At 41.2% G+C, this 17,437-nt stretch overlaps 1 protein-coding gene across 5 annotated transcripts in view; it reads left to right on the forward strand.

Moving 5' to 3' along the window:
- LOC124619665 (mannosylglucosyl-3-phosphoglycerate phosphatase) overlaps positions 1-17,437 on the forward strand; it is a 219,864-nt gene that overhangs the window by 55,907 nt on the left and 146,520 nt on the right. For all 5 annotated transcript variants that reach the window (XM_047146203.1, XM_047146197.1, XM_047146198.1 and 2 more), the window contains one exon: positions 15,182-15,330. In XM_047146203.1, coding sequence (XP_047002159.1) covers positions 15,182-15,330 — 149 coding nt within the window. The remainder of the gene's footprint in view (positions 1-15,181; positions 15,331-17,437) is intronic.

The raw sequence follows: 17,437 nt of genomic DNA on the forward strand, positions 1-17,437 counted from the left end.
CTATGACGACACTGACATCTGTGCCATTCACCAATGACAGCGGCTGATTCAGCATGTGGTGGGCAGTCTCTGGCAAGTAGGGACAGAAGTGATGAGGGGGTGGGTTGGCATGCCGTCTCCCCACTCGTAAGAGGCCATAGGGCAGGACGAGGGTTGGCATCTCCATAGTGACATCCTCATTGAGACTGGCGCTCGATGTTGGCGGTGTCAACAGGGACGTCAGAGACGATGGCCGCACAGGACTCAGCAACGGGGCCGGCGGTGGCTGCGGCATCAGGTGCAGCGGGGCTGCACCAGCAACAGCAGTCAAGGGGTGGGGCAGACAGTGATCTGCCAGGCAGCGACCCCCACTGCGGTGTGAATCGGACCATCTGCAACACAGGAACAGACATTGACGACAAGGGCAGGGGTGGGGGAGGCAGTGGGCCTATTGGGACAGACCGTACCATGTATGGCCACAGCTGGTCAGAGTGACAGGACATCTGCCTGTCAGGAGTGCAAATGACACACAGGCACCAGCTCTTATGATGCTCGATGGTGGCAGAACCCAGTTCGGCCGGCAGCCGAAACCGTGAGCCCAGGCAGACATATAAAGCCGGAAGAATCACAGAGCTGGCAACGTTGGTGGACGCAGTGTTGGATTTAGCAGGTGAAGGAGGGTCTGTGGTTAGTATCAATACAACAGCTCCACTGGGTGCTTGTCCCTCTTTGGAGTGTAACTCCAAAAATGCCCTAAAGCAGCTTCAGGGGATCTGCCCGATACATATTTCCACATCCAAGTTTTAAAAGTTTGAACCATGCGTTTGGCCTCACCATTAGATTGAGGATGAAATGAGGGAGCTGTGAGATGGCAAACATCACTAGCCTAAAAAAAAGATGCAAATTCTCGAGAAACAAAGTGGTGGTCATTATTTGTAACCATCGTATATGGAAATCCCTCTTTTTTAATTGCAAAAATCTTAGACATGGCCGAAGTATTGGCCGCTGCGGATGTGGATGGATGACGTGCCACGTAGGGAAACTTCGAACAGGCATCCACTACAATTAGACAAAACTGATTTAGGAAGGGACCAGGTAAATTGACATGTAGATGCTCCAATGGACACTGCAGCATCAGCCAGGGTAAAAAAAAAAACACCCACGGGGATGCTGGCTGCTGAGCACAGTGAGCGCAAGCTGTGGAATGTCCCCGTCTGCGTCCGGCCAATATAAGTACCAGGGGGGCCACAGCCTTGGTGCGAGAGGTTCCCCCTTGAACAACATGCAGAAGTCACAGTACATTGTGACATAAGGCATCACAACTCTGGGAGCAGTATCCTCTGTAGCTTACAAAAGAACCCCATCAAACAAAGAAAGGTAATGCTGGAGGGAGAAGTAATTACGCAAGGGATCTGAGGCACGACCCGGGGGTCTTTCCAGCCAACCGTGCTGCAGAAAGAGAGGACCCGACTAATTACGGATTCCGTGTTGACAGCTGATGCTATCGTGGCACTAATGATGAGAAAACCATTGACCACATTCAGGTTCTCAGTATATAAATACAAACAAAACAACTTGTCCTGATCAAATGCCAGGTCTGGCCCAATCAGAAGGCGAGAAAGGGCATCGGTGTCGGCATGTTGTGCTGTCAGCCTGTAGCGGATCTGATAATGATAAAGGGAGAGGAAGAGAGCCCACCCCTGCAAATGATGCCCTGCCTTGTCCTGCACAGGTGTCGAAGGGATGAAAAGAACAATCAATGGCTTGTGATCTGTGATTAAATGGAATGTAGAACCATACAAGAAGATGTGAAATTTCTTGAGGGTGAATACAATTGCTAAGGCCTCCTTTCCAGTCTGAGAATACCAATGCTGAATGGGAGTTACACTCTTAGAAGCATAAGCAATGGGTCATTCAGACCCGTCTGAGTATTTATGTGCCAACACCACACCAACACCGTGCTGGGACACATCTGTAGCCAACACCAGATGCTGACTAGGCTGAAAAGTGGGCAGACACAGGGCAGATTCAAGCTAGAATTAAACAAAGAGAATGCTCGGTCGCAAGCTGGGGACTAGAAAAAAAGCACACTTTTACACAAAAGCACATGCAGGGGCTGAGCAACAGTGGATGCATCAGGTAAAAACTTATGGTAGTACGCAACTTTACATAGAAACATCTGCAGTTCCTTAAAGGAGGTCAGCTGTGCCAGTGCTTCAGTTGGGTCAACATGGTGATGCAATGGCTTGACCCCCTCCCTTGTGTGAGAAACGTCAAAACCTAGGTACTCAATTTGCAGCTGCAAAAATTGAGTTTTGGCATGATAGCACTTGAGACCTGCAGATTGGAAAACAGAAAAAAACGATCGGATGTTTCTAAGATAGTCTTCTATGTAAGTACCCAAAACAACGATATTGTCAAGGTAATTGATGCAGCCGTGCATAGAGACTATCAGCAGTTCTAAAAAATGCTGAAAAGTTGCGGGTGTGCTAGCGACACAAAAGGCGAGTGTCTGTATTGGTGTAGGCCGAAAGGTATATTGACAAGGAGAAGGCGTGTAGTGACGTTATCCGAGGGGAACTGGAGGTACGCTTTTCACAAGTCAGGCTTGGAAAAGTAGTTGCCACCAGATAATTTTGCAAGCTGCTTGTCAGGGCAGGGCAAACGGTATGTATCTATCGTGGACTGTGCATTAATTTATGACACAGAAGTCGCCGCTGAGACAAAGCTTACACATCGGGTTCTTAATGATGACCAGTGGTGTAACCCATGCACTGGAAGAAATAGGTTGAATGACATTAAACTGTCTAATTCAGACTTGACGCAGTCGCGCAACGCGACAGGCACCTGCCGCACCTGGGGGGGGAGGGGTGGGGGGGGGAGGGTGGGGGACGAGAACAGGTGGACTCTTTTGTGGTACTGTGGAAACTGGTACCACTACCAACCTCAGGGGAAAACAGAGACAAAACAGAGAGCAAAGGGACACCACTTGTTGCTATGGAACTTGATCTGGCACTAATCTACATCGTCAGCAATGGAGGAACCGAAAGCATTAAACGCATCTCACCAGAACAGGTCTGCAGTATGGGAATGATCCACAACAAGGATGGTGAGAAGGCAAGCAACATATTTGTAGGAGATGGAAGCGGAGAACTGGTCTAGGATTGGAATCTGCTGTTTTTGTAGCTAACCAGCTTCCATAAAACCTGTGTGAGGGGAGGGGAGTTGAAGTCCGTGTGCATTTACTAAACTCACTGCAGCTGTGTGTCCACTTGCATTTTTAGCGATTTATTAAACACATGCAAGTCAATAAACAATTTGTTCGGGGAGACAGTCATTGTAGAGATACAGTTTATGTCCATTGGCAATACTGTGTCCACCACATTTGAAGAGGGGTTACACACCGATGCAATGTGGTGTTTCTTTTGAAAGCATGCAACATGCTCATGTTGGATGAAGCGGTATGGGCAAGACAGAAGGGGGGCCATGTGGCTGCTATTGTGACACAGCCCGTTGCTGCTGTGGCCGTAACCAACACTGTCCCATGCAACATTGAGTCGAAGATTGTACTGCTGCAATGGATTCCCTGTCATCTTGATCACCTGCAGTGTGGCTAACAGGGGTTGACTGAGCAACTTCCAATACTTCCCTCCATGCAGCAATCTGGTTGTTTGCAGCCTGTGAGACTTCAAAGACATTGCTGCATTGAGCATGTCTGTAAGTGTCTGATTCTCACATTGAAGTGCTTTTTCACAGACTTCCCTATCCGGGGTCAGAGGATAAATATCACACACTACATGATCAGTGTAGGATTCATGATGGGTACTAGTGGCAAATTTATGACAGTGGCTCAACCCGTGTAATTCTGCATCCCAGGCTTTGTAAGATTGGTTTGGGCATTTCTGAAAATGGTAAAATTCTACTCGCTTTGCAATGACATGCATTCTGTCATGGTAATAGTATGATACAAGCTTGCAAATTTCATCAAATGATAACCTGGGCAGGCCTTGCAAAGGTGCAAGTTGGCACAACAGCTTATAAATGCATAGCAAGAGCCAGGAAAGAAAGAAAGCCCTACACAGATTTGCATTGCCCACACAAAAACCTTGAAATATTGGTGTAACCATGTCTCGCAGGAGTCCCAACCTTCAGCCAATTCATCATATGCCAGATTGTTGTGCTGACGGGATTGTTGTGCTGATGGGAGAGTAACCTGCCGCGAACACTCAGATGCTACATGATTGATAACGGTGGTGAAAGCCTGCTGCTGTTCCGCAAAAGCTTGCTGCTGGGCAGTGATACATTGGAGTACTTCTTCCATCGAGATATTTGTCTGGTGACTTAGCACTGACAGTAACATGCATCAGGAGTGAAGTTACATCACATAGGGAAGTATACTGGTTCAAAAGCAACAAGTTCATCATCTTGGAAAATGATGAATATACGTACGAGATTTATTCAAAAAATTCCAGAACATATCTTCTGGTAAACCTTGCGGGATGTAAGGTCGTGGTCCATGAAACTCTTCAGCTCCTAACGTTTCGTCCAGTGCTTCGCTGGACATCTTCAGAGGGGTTTTCTCCTCCGGTGAGTCTTGAGTCGGCAAGACTCACCGGAGGAGAAACACCCCTCTGAAGATGTCCAGCGAAGCACTGGACGAAACGTTAGGAGCTGAAGAGTTTCATGGACCACGACCTTACATCCCGCAAGGTTTACCAGAAGATATGTCATCCGGTCGTGAAAGCCTTCATACTAATTCCAGAACAGTTGTAATTTCCCACCAATGGTGTGTTGGAGGGAAATGCGGTTGGCATTCCTGCACAAGCCTGTGTTTAATGTGTAACTGTCAGAAGCTTCATTGTTGTATGTCGGTTAGTTCCTGTTCAGTGCTATATTGAGCAGAATGTTGTGTAGCACAATTTTGAGATGGCAGAATTAGGGATACAACGCATCCACATTAAATTCTGTGTGAAACTCAAGAAAACCTTTATAGAGGAACACCAAATGATGCAGGAAGCCTACAGTGATGAGTGCTTAAGCTGTACTTTCTTAATTGAAAATAATGGTAATATACTGTCCATTTGTCTTAAGCTATGAATTTTTTCCATGCTGTGATTTATACTTAACCAGGTTCAATCTCTCTCTCAACTTTTGTAGTTATTAATGTTACTGGTCTTTTTAAACTGTGATTGTTGGCAACAAACTTTGTAAGGGACTAAATGCACTGCAAGGCTGTTGTTAGGTTGTCCAACTGTTTAAAGAACTGTATACAACTGGTTCTAGAAGGCATGTAAAAGTCTAAAGGAGGCCTTTATCCAGCAATGGATGTCAGATGTTTGATGACGGTATATATAATGTCTAACCTCTCTCCATCCTTTTCTAACATAAGCTTATAGTCACTCTAATTACCTTTTCATCATGGGACAGTAAATCACAGTCACCTTTCCTTTACACACACACACACACACACACACACCTGTGATGGAGAGTACATCAATGTCATACGTAGATATTTATGATCTGTAGCAGTGATTTATAGAGACATAAAAATCATTTCAAAACGTTGTGTCATTATTCCCAAACAGCTTATTTATAATGCAGTTCTAACTAGTTTCATGATTTTATTTAAGTTTTGTAAAAGTATCTAAAATTGAACTGCATCATATGCATAAATTAAAATGTTACACATTTATGGGTCTCTTTTCCTTTGATAGTGACTGGGCCAAATATCTCACGAAATAAGCATCCAACAAAAAAACTGCAAAGAACGAAACTCATCTAGCTTGAAGGGGGAAACCAGATGGCGCTGTGGTTGGCCCGCTAGATGGCGCTGCCATAGGTCAAACGGATATCAACTGCGTTTTTTTAAACAGGAACCCCCATTTTTTATTACATATTTGTGTAGTACGTAAAGGAATATGAATGTTTTAGTTGGACTACTTTTTTCGCTTTGTTATAGATGGCGCTGCAATAGTCACATACGTATAAGTATGTGGTATCACATAACATTCTACCAGTGCAGACAGTATTTGCGTCATGATACATTACCCATGTTAAAATGGACTGTTTAGCAATTGCGGAAAAGGTCGATATCGTGTTGATGTATGGCTACTGTGATCAAAATGCCCAACGGGCCTGTGCTATGTATACTGCTCGGTATTCTGGATGACATCATCCAAGTGTCCAAACCGTTCGCCGGATAGTTACATTATTTAAGGAAACAGGAAGTGTTAAGCCACATGTGAAACATCAGCGACGAGCTGCAACAAATGATGATGCCCAAGTAGGTGTTTTAGATGCTGTTGTGGCTAATCTGTGCGAGAATCAGGAATCTCAAAAACGTCGGTGTTGAGAATGCTACATTAACATCGATTGCACCCGTACCATATTTCTATGTGCCAGGAATTGCATGGCAAAGACTTTGAATGTCATGTACGGTTCTGCCACTGGGCACGAGAGAAATTACGGGACGATGACAGATTTTTTGCACGCATTCTGTTTAGCGACGAAGCGTCATTCACCAACAGGTAACATAAACCAGCATAATATGCACTATTGGGCAACGGAAAATCCATGTTGGCTGCGACAAGTGGAACAGCAGCGACCTTAGCGGGTTAATGTATGGTGCGGCATTATGAGAGGAAGGATAATTGGCCCCCATTTTATCGATGGCAATCTAAATGGTGCAATGTATGCTGATTTCCTATGTAGTGTTCTACCAATGTTACTGCAAGATGTTTCACTGCATGACAGAATGGCGATGTTCTTCCAACATGATGGGTTTCCGGCACATAGCTCGCGTGCAGTTAAAGCGGTATTGAATAGCATGTTTCATGATAAGTGGATTGGTCGTCGAAGCACCATACCATGGCCCACACGTTCATGGCTCTGATGTCCCCAGATTTCTTTCTGTGGGGAAAGTTGAAGGATATTTGCTATTGTGATCCACCGACAGTGCCCAACAACATGCGGCAGCGCGTCGTCAATGCACGTGTGAACATTATGGAAGGCGAACTACTCGCTGTTGAGAGGAATGTTGTTACACTTATTGGCAAATGCATTGAGGTTGACGGACATCATTTTGAGCATTTATTGCACTAATGTGGTATTTCCAGGTAATCATGCTGTAACAACATGCGTTCTCAGAAATGATAAGTTCACAAAGGTACATGTATACCTACGTTCTGTATTTTAATTTGAAAAACCTACCTGTTACCAACTGTTCGTCTAAAATTGTGAGCCATATGTTTGTGACTATTACAGCGCCATCTATCGCAAAGTGAAAAAAGTGGTCCAACTGAAACATTCATATTTCTTTACGTACCACGCGAATATGTAATAAAAATGGGGGTTCCTATTAAAAAAAAAAAAAAATGCAGTTGATATCCGTTTGACCTATGGCAGCGCTATCTAGCGGGCCAACCATAGCGCCATCTGGTTTCCACCTTCAAGCTAGACAAGTTTCAGACTTTGTAGTTTTTTCGTTTGACGCTTATTTTGTGAGATATTTGGCCCAGTCACGATCAATGTATATGTAACAAAAAGAATCAAATTATAAAAAGTTCCAGATGCTCCATAGACTTGTAACTTTTGCAGTGAATACTACTATTTATTTTACACTGAGGTGACAAATGCCATGGGATAGTGATATGCATGTATACAGATGACAGTATAAAAGGGCAGTGCAATGGCAAAGCTGTCACTCAGGTGATTCATGTAAAAAGATTTCTGACGTGATTATGGCTGCACGATGGGAATTAATGGACTTTGAATGTGGAATGGTAGTTGGAGCTAGATGCTGGGGTGTTCCATTTCAGAAGTCCTTAGGAAATTAAATATTCCAAGACACCCACTGTCAAGAGTGTGTGAAGAGATTTCAGGCATTACCTCTCACCGTGGACAATGCAGTGGCTGGCAGCCTTTGCTTAACGACCGAGTGCAGTGGCATTTGCCTAGAGTTGTTAGCGCTAACTGATAAGCAGCACTGTGTGAAATAACCGTAGACATCAATTCAGGATGCGTGATGAATGCATCTGTTAGGACAGTGCAGTGAAATCTAGCATTAATGGGCTATGGCAGCAGATGACAATGCGAGTGCCTTTGCTGTCAGCACATCATCACCTGCAGCACCTCTCCTGGGCTCTTGACCTTATTGGTTGGACCCTAGATAACTGAAAAACCCTGACCGAGTCAGGTGAGTCTCAATTTCAGTTGATAAGAGCTGATGGTAGGGTTCAAGTGTGGCACAGGGCCCACAAAGCCAAGGACCCCGAGTTGTCAACGATGTACTGTGCAAGATGGTGATGGTTCCATAATGCTGTGGGCTGTGTTTACATGCAATGGACTGGATCCTCTGGTCTAACTGAACCAATCATTGACTGAAAATGGTTAAACTTGGCTACTGGGACATCATTTGCTGCAGTTCGTGGACTTCATGTTCCCAAACAATGATGGAATTTTGTGGATGACAGTGTGCCACGTAAGTTGTTTGCGATTGATTTAAAGAACATTCTGGACAGTTTGATTGAATGATTTGGCCACCCAGCTTGCCCGACATTAATACTGTTGAACATTTGTGGGACATAATCAGGAGGTTAGTTCGTGCAGAAAATCCTTCACTGGCAAATCTTTTGCGGTTATGGACGGTTATAGAGGCAGCATGACTCAATATTTCTGCTGGGGACTTCTAACGATTTGTCGAGTCCGAGCAGTGTAAGTTGCTGCACTATGCCAGGCCAAAAGAGGTCTGATACGATATTAGGAGGAATACCGTGACTTCTGTCACCTCAGTGCATGTGCTTTCATATGAAGGACCAGCTTGAAAGTTCCTAAATATGTTAGATAATATTTGGATGACTGTGCAAAGTTTAAAGTTCATTTTTCTTCAGGTCTCTACCGTGAACTATCTCTGTAGCCTGCCAACTCTTATTGGGTGTTGTTTTTGCAATATTGTGCATTCTGAGTTAATACTGCTCACCTCCCTGTATGAAATAAATTGCTGTTTTGTGGGCAGGGAGTTGAGATAATTGCTTATCTCTCTGTGGTCACATGAAGGATACAAACTTGTATGACAAGTCCTATTGACTTCAAGCTTGGCAACATCCAGAGTAAGAAATTACTCTTGACGTTAAATCTTTGTCAAAGTGCCATCTATTGGACACCTTTGTACCTCACTTGTTTCAAACTTACGAAGACTTTGTGCAACCAGATTGTGTACTTCTGTCTACTCTATCAATTGAGATGATTTCCGTGATAAAAAATAACAAATTTATCAGTTTTAGGCTGTACTTATGATTTACTACCTAATTGTTGTGTTTGCCATGGTTGTTGTTTATACCTTAACACGCTAAAGTTTGCCATTTCTCTTACTTATCTCTCCTTAGAAATAAGTTCCCATTGCTGCTATCTTGAATTTTCTTTTCTGAATCCATCTTTTCACTTTCTCAAATCTCCATCTGAGTGAGTACCATCTTTTCAAGCAGTTTGTCAAGCACTGATATTGATGTGAACTACTTTCTTGTTACGTCGTCTGGGTCACTTTTAAAATGTTCTTGACAAAGTGAACTGTTCATTAATTATGTGAAACAGGTTTTTGTTCCCTAAATGATTTATGTCAGATGCAGATTTGTCTTGAATTAATTACTGATGTTTCATGATGTTTCATTTGCGGTTATGCTAATGCTGTTGGGTTAGGCACAGTGAGTACATTATAGAATAACAGCTCAGTGACGGGGAAGAGAACAATATGTGGTGACTGATTAAAATGGAGGAAACAGAGTATATTAAAAAAGGAATGGCTAGCTTTGAGATATGAAAGAGTGAAGGCATGAGAGGTAAAATTAGACAAAAAGCCAAGGTCCAGAAGAAATATGCGGATAACAATGGTGGTGTTAAATTTGATTAATGAAAAGAAAAAAATATAAAAATCCACCAAATGTAACTAGTGAAATGATATATAGACAACTAAAAATATAGGAATGGCTAGGGGAGAAGTGCAATGGTGAAGAAGCATGCTTGACTGTAGGATAGGTATATGCTGCCTGTAGGAAAACTAAAGAAATCTTAAGAGAAGCAGCTGCATGAACATTAGGTGGCCAGATGGCAAGCCAGTACTAAGCAAAGTAGAGAATGATGAAAGATAGAAGAAATAAACAGAAGGGCTGTATAACCCAAAGAATTTCAATGTCATTACTATGAGAACAATTTGACAATAAGAAAGCAAAACAAACACTTGGAATAGATGACATTCCTTTGGAATTATTGTGATCCTTTGGAGATCCAACCATAAAAGACTTCCATTTGGTATGTAGAATTATGAGATAGGCGAAATGCTCACAGACTTTGAGAAGAATGTAATAATTGAAGAGAGCTGTTACTGAATGGTTTTAGTATAACTGAACCATCAGTTTAATAAGTTGTTATAAAATACTAACACAAATTATCTACAGACAGGGAGAACAACAGTATCTGGGAAAAACAGGAGTATGTGAAGCAATACTAGCCCTACAACCTATCTTCTAAGATAAGTTGATGAAAGGCAAACCCACAATTTTAGTTTTTGTAGCTTTTGACAATATTGTCGTGTAATCTTCCCCCTCCTTTCTTCTTCCATGTATTGTCCACATCAAACAATACCCAGTCCAAGTAATTAATAAGCAAAGTAAGAAGATTACAGTAAACTTTCAAGTTTACTTAGCTTGTCATGTTGAGATGGCTCCAGTTCTTCTTGTCTAGGGGGCTGATTCTTGAAGCTGAAAATGTATCAGGTCCACAGGGTTGGTGTGAAATAAATAAATTGGGAGATTGTTGTTGCAGAATTTTTTATGTAAATATATTTCCACTGATTTTATCACATTTTAGCATATCATACTGTATTTTGATTTCTCACATTAACAAAGCCAAAATTACATTGTTAGCACAAAGATACATCTGATCACATCAGAAGCAAGCTTACGACTCTTAGACTCTGCGAAAATAACAATATTCCAAAGAGCTTACAATTTTACTTAACAAATGAATTGCTACCAGTTTTTGTTACATTATTAATTTCAATTATTATTTCATAAATGAATCCAGAAATAAACATAGTAAACAGTACAGGATTGCATAATTAATAACAGGGAGTTATTGATTATAAAATCGAAACTGAAAGGTTGTATAAAGTAATTCCTTTTCGTAAATTTTAGTTCAAAATATAACATACTGTGTATAAAATTATGTGAAAGTTTTCAGAAAAGCAACTGAGATAATATTGACCTGTCCAAAATTAATAATAATAATACTAGTATCAACAACTACTGTTGAGGAAAGGGAATGCTGGAGGATGATGTCCCATTACAACCTGAATACTTTCTTCAAAATTCTGGATTTATCTGTGATAAAATACTGGGAGTGAAAGATTATTTACCACTTTCACAGAAACCAGATTACAGTTCTAAGACTTGCAGGACACGAAAAGGAGGCAGTTGTTGAGAGGGAAATGGGACATAGCTGTACCCACCTCCCCCACCTGCACCCCACATTGAACAAGAAATTTAGGAAAGGAATTCAGGTTCAAGGAGAAGAAATAAAAACTGTTAAGTTTGCCATTGACAGTGTACAAGTGATATCAGAGGTGGCAAAGGACATGGGAGACCAGTTGAATGGAATGGATAGTGTCTTGGAATGAGATTATATGACAAACATAAATAAAAGTAAAACAAGGGCAATGGAGTACAGTTGAATTAAATCTGATGGAATTAGTTAAGGAAATGAGATGCTGAAAGTGATAAACAAAGTTTTCTGTTTGGGCAGCAAAATAACAGAGAATGGCAAAACCAAAGGCAATATTGCTATGCCCTTGAGTACGTGAATATCAGCACATGCTTCAGAACCCAAGAGAGATACAGGTGAAGCCGCATGGCAGAAGGACCACCTATGGAAGACAACACAATACCAAGTGGTGGTTGAGCGAAAGACAGCTGACTGATGGTGGATGAGACATGGACTAGGACAAGCCGAAAGCAACCTGTACAACAATGTGATGCAAAGCGAAAACCTTCATCACAGCGATATCAGCAGGTCAAAAACAGAGACAATCCAAAACACAACCAGAGAGAAGAAGCAAGTGTCAAGCGAGGTTGTCACCATGTAGTCTGTAATACATCATTGACAGTAATTGACAATATCTGATGAAGTATAGAACTGACTGATGGTTTGCTGGACAGCCATATTTATACCAGCCGTGAGGAGCACTGTTGGCCAGCATATTCATGTGGCGAGATGGACGGCACGCTCACTAAGCAAGTGCAGCTTTGTGGCAATACTATGTCTCTATCAATCCTCCATTTCTTCTGGGGGACATCCAACTTCCGCAGAGCCTGATACCAGTGATATAAAATGTAGGCTAGTAGTTACAAGAATAGCTTCCTGAAAACATGAAATATACAGGGTGTTACAAAAAGGTACGGCCAAACTTTCAGGAAACATTCCTCACACACAAGGAAAGAAAATGTGTTATGTGGACATGTGTCCGTAAATGCTTACTTTCCATGTTAGAGCTCATTTTATTACTTCTCTTCAAATCACATTAATCATGGAATGGAAACACACAGCAACAACGTACCAGCATGACTTCAAACACTTTGTTACAGGAAATGTTCAAAATGTCCTCCATTAGCGAGGATACATGCATCCACCCTCCGTCGCATGGAATCCCTGATGCGCTGATGCACCCCTGGAGAATGGCGTATTGTATCACAGCCGTCCACAATACGAGCACGAAGAGTCTCTACATTTGGTACCAGGGTTGCATGGACAAGAGCTTTCAAATGCTCCCATAAATGAAAGTCAAGAGGGTTGAGGTCAGGAGAGCGTGGAGGCCATGGAATTGATCTGCCTCTACCAATCCATCGGTCACCGAATCTGTTGTTGAGAAGCGTACGAACATTTCGACTGAAATGTGCAGGAGCTCTATCGTGCATGAACCACATGTTGTGTCGTACTTGTAAAGGCACATGTTCTAGCAGCACAGGTAGAGTATCCCGTATGAAATCATGGCGGCGAATCGAGGAAGTACAGTACATACTGACAAAACTAAAATGAGCTCTAACATGGAAATTAAATGCTTCCGGACACATGTCCACATAACATCTTTTCTTTATTTGTGTGTGAGGAATGTTTCCTGAAAGTTTGGCCGTACCTTTTTGTAACACCCTGTATTACCTTCAAGTATAAATTTGTTAGGAAATATTTTTTGTAGGAATGTATTTAGAGTGTAGCAAGCATTGCTTGGAAGTGAAACTTGGATGATAAACAATACAAACATGAAGGGAACAGAAGTTTTGAAATGTATCACAGAAGAGTATTGTAGTTTAGATGGTTATATTAACTATTGAAGAGGTACTGAATCAAGTTGAGCAGTATAGAACATAATGGCACAACTAGATTAAAGGAAGGGATTCTTTGATAGAACACAACCAGAGGCCTCAAGGAACAGTTATGTAGCAATGGAGGGAAGTGCGAGTTGGAGGAGGAGGGAGGGGGCGGGGTGGAGGAGGTGGGCTGCTTTACACCAGGTTTTGGACTGATGACTACAACTATCACAACATGATGTTCTCAAGCTAAATGTGCACTATATGCACTATTTAGTCTTCCTAGTGTGATATGCCCCTCGCACAGCTTTATTTAATGTTATTTGTTATTGCTATCGATGGTAAAGCATTTAAGTCAACATCATCTGGCATACATGATGACAATTGACATATCGTGCAACTGCAAAACACATTTTTTCCTAACTGATGGTGATTAATAAACAACAATACATACAACTGGATGTAATAAGAAAGAGAATAAATAACTCATTATTATCCACAGCAAATGTATATCAGTTGATCTCCTCAATCTCTTCCAACGAGATACAGGTGTAAGATACTGTGATGGCTGTGTGCATACTCTGCATAATGGTATACCGACATTTCAGTGCAGCTGACTCTTCTCCTCCAGACCAAAGACACTGACAGGTGACAGAGACATTACAAGTCTCAGCAAGTCACTCAAGCTAGCCTGCCACAAGCCAGTTTGTGGAGGACAGGCATCTCATGGAGAAAAAGAGTAAAAAGCTGCCATTATTCTAATGTCCAGTGTACATAAGATCTACAAAGCACCACTCACTGATCCTTATGGCTTCCTGAGTTTCCAGGGAGAGTTACTGAAAAGTTACCACAGGATAACTGTTTTGAAGCAACCATAATATTCATTGTCATAGCATTTTTTAAATCTTTGACACTATTTCTTCCTGCCATCAGTAAACTGTATTCCCAATGTGTTGGATTGTTCTCCCATAGATAAGGAATGCCAGATAAAGAATGACCTCTGAGAGACAACTTACATTCATACTCCTGATGACAGCGCCACAGTGATATAAACTGGCAATGATTGTTCATATAAAACCTAAAGTACCGTTGTAGAAAGAATGAACATTTTTGTACTCCTGTAAAATTATTTTTCATGGGAGCTTCATCTTTAGAAAACAATTCTGGTTGGTATTTCCAAAGAGAAATAATATTTTATTACTGGAGAATAATTTTAAAACTCTTACATAAACAAATGGTGTCAAAAGACCTGGGACTACACGGATGCTGTAATGTATAAATTTGTCTATCATGAATTTTCATTCTGCAGTGGAGAGTGGGCTGATATGAAACTTCCTGATAGATTGAAACTGTGTGCTGGACAAGGATTTGGATGAAGAACTTTTGCCTTTTATGGTATGGTGCCCTGCCAAGTGAGCTACCCAGATACGACTCACGAACTGCTCTCACACCTTTCTGCCATTACATCTCTCTCCCATTTTCCAAACTTTACAGGATCAGCATACATTCCATCACAAAATGAAAATTCCTTCTGGAAGCAATCCCCTATGCACTGTCTAAGCTATTACCCCACAAGAACATTTCCTTCACAAGATATACTGGAGAATTTCTGCAAAATTTAGAAAGTAGGAGTCATAGTGGCAGAAGCAAAGCTGTGAGGGTAGATCGAGAGTCATCCATGGATCAATTGATGGAGTTTTTGTATGAATTCTGTTGTAACAAAAAAAAAAATTGCAGTAAAATACAGTTTTTGCTGCTTATACATTTTGCTACAGTCAATGTGTTTCCATTTTTTGTGGTTTATTGTTATTCTGAAGTGAAAATAAATGACAAAACTGTACTACTTTCAGATTTTGGACTAGAAGTTCTTGGTGAATTGGTGAATCAGACTACTTTTCCATGGCTGATGTCAAATGTTATTGATCAAGAGACTGGGAGGCCTTTGGGAGATGGCCGAATAACATATGTTGTTGACTGGAATGGGAAGAGAATAGGACTTGTGAGTATGACCTCATACATCAGACTTTTGTTTTTTCAACTATCTGTCACTCCACAATGCAAATGATTTTCAATGACAAACAGTTTCTATGCTACTATTGTTTTGTTTGATTACTGGTGCAGGTACTGTAGTATATACAACGTCCAGATGCTTGCTTCAAAAATAGATCTTGGGTTTTCTGTTGCTGCAACCTCAAGTTTTTGTACAGAGCAAGTTGGTTGAGTGATTAAGGCCCTGAACTCACAATTGGGAGGATGGCACTTCACATTTTTTCCTAGATTTGTGTTTTCTATAGTTTCCTTGTATCACTGCAGGCAAATACCGGAATGGTTCCTTTGAAAAAGATGTGACCACAATCTTTTCCCATCCTTCCTTGAGCCGAGCTTGTGGTTTGTCTGTAGTGACCTTGGCATCAACGAGTCATTAAATCCTAATGTTCCCTTCCTTCAAATTCCTTTGCTGACATCATCTAGGCATGCCAAATGCCTTCTTTGATATTTCAGTTAATTACACAGCAGAGTTATTCTTTTGTGATTGTTAAGAGTAGCAAAAATGCTTGTAATTTTTCTTTCTTTTAAATTTTTGAGCAAACAATTTTGAGGTGCTGTTAATGCATATCAAATAATTTATTTTGCAGATTTTCATAAATTTGATATTTTTTGTTAGTTTTTAGATTAAATAATTTACTGTTTTAAGCTTGACGCCATACAATTCATTTATGTAAATTACTTCAGTGCAGAGAAAAATGAAGTGTGTGTGTGTGTGTGTGTGTGTGTGTGTGTGTGTGTGTGTGTGTGTGTGTTTCCGCATCTCATAAACTACAAGATCAATTTCAACCAAATTTGGTATATGTGCTACTTACTGTCTCAGATGAGTGTGAAAAGGATTGGTAATCCGTGACATCTACACTGCTTTGCATAACAGGCATATCATGTGGGTAATACTGGAATGCATCCCAGGAGCTATATGAGCAGATGGGTGTGGCTGAGCAGAAAGAGGGTGGAGAAGGAGTTGCACTCAGAGAGGGTGAGTAGGGGATGAACTCAGAGGGAGAGATGGAGGGGAAGAATAGGGAGAGGGGAAGGAGTAGAAGATGGATAGAGGAAACGGAAGGAAAAGAAGATGGGACATCATTTCATCAAAATAGTGTAATAGTAACTGATAATATGGTACTCATCTTCATCAACATCCACATGCTGTAAACCACTGTGAAGTGCATCATAGAAGATACTTCCCATTTATTTATTTATTTACATGTCAAGTTCGGTAGGACCAAATTGAGGAGCAAATCTCCAAGGTCATGGAACGTGTCAGTACATGAACTTACAACATAAAAGTAATAACAGATAAAAATAAATGTTCATGAACCTGAAAGAAAATCAGTCCATAAGTTTAAACAAACGCTATCAGCAATACAATGAGAATCAGCTTAATTTTTCAAGGAACTCCTCGACAGAATAAAAGGAGTGACCCATGAGGAAACTCTTCAGTTTCGATTTGAAAGAACGTGGATTACTGCTAAGATTTTTGAATTCGAGTGGCAGCTTATTGAAAATGGATGCTGCAGTATACTGCACACCTTTTTGCACAAGAGTTAAGGAAGTCCGATCCAAATGGAGGTTTGATTTCTGCCGAGTATTAACCGAGTGAAAGCTGCTTATTGTTGGAAATAAACTAATATTGGTAACAAGAAACGACAATAAGGAATATACATATTGAGAGGCCAATGTCAAAATACCCAGACTCGTGAACAGAGGTAGACAAGAGGTTTGTGAACTCACACCACTTATTGCCCAAACCGCCCGTTTCTGAGCCAAAAATATCCTTCTAGAATGGGAAGAGTTACCCCAAAACATAATACCATATGACATAAGTGAATGAAAATAAGCAAAGTAGACTAATTTACGTGTCGAAGTATCACTCACTTTCGATACCGTTCGAATAGTGAAAATGGCAGTATTAAGTCTTTGAACAAGATCCTGAACGTGGGCTTTCCACGACAGCTTACTATCTATCTGAACACCTAGGAATTTGAACTGTTCAGTTTCACTAATCATATGCCCATTCTGTGAGATTAAAACGTCAGGTTTTGTTGAATTGTGTGTTA

The sequence above is a fragment of the Schistocerca americana genome, chromosome 6 (genome assembly GCF_021461395.2).
Source record: "Schistocerca americana isolate TAMUIC-IGC-003095 chromosome 6, iqSchAmer2.1, whole genome shotgun sequence".
NCBI lineage: Eukaryota > Metazoa > Arthropoda > Insecta > Orthoptera > Acrididae > Schistocerca > Schistocerca americana.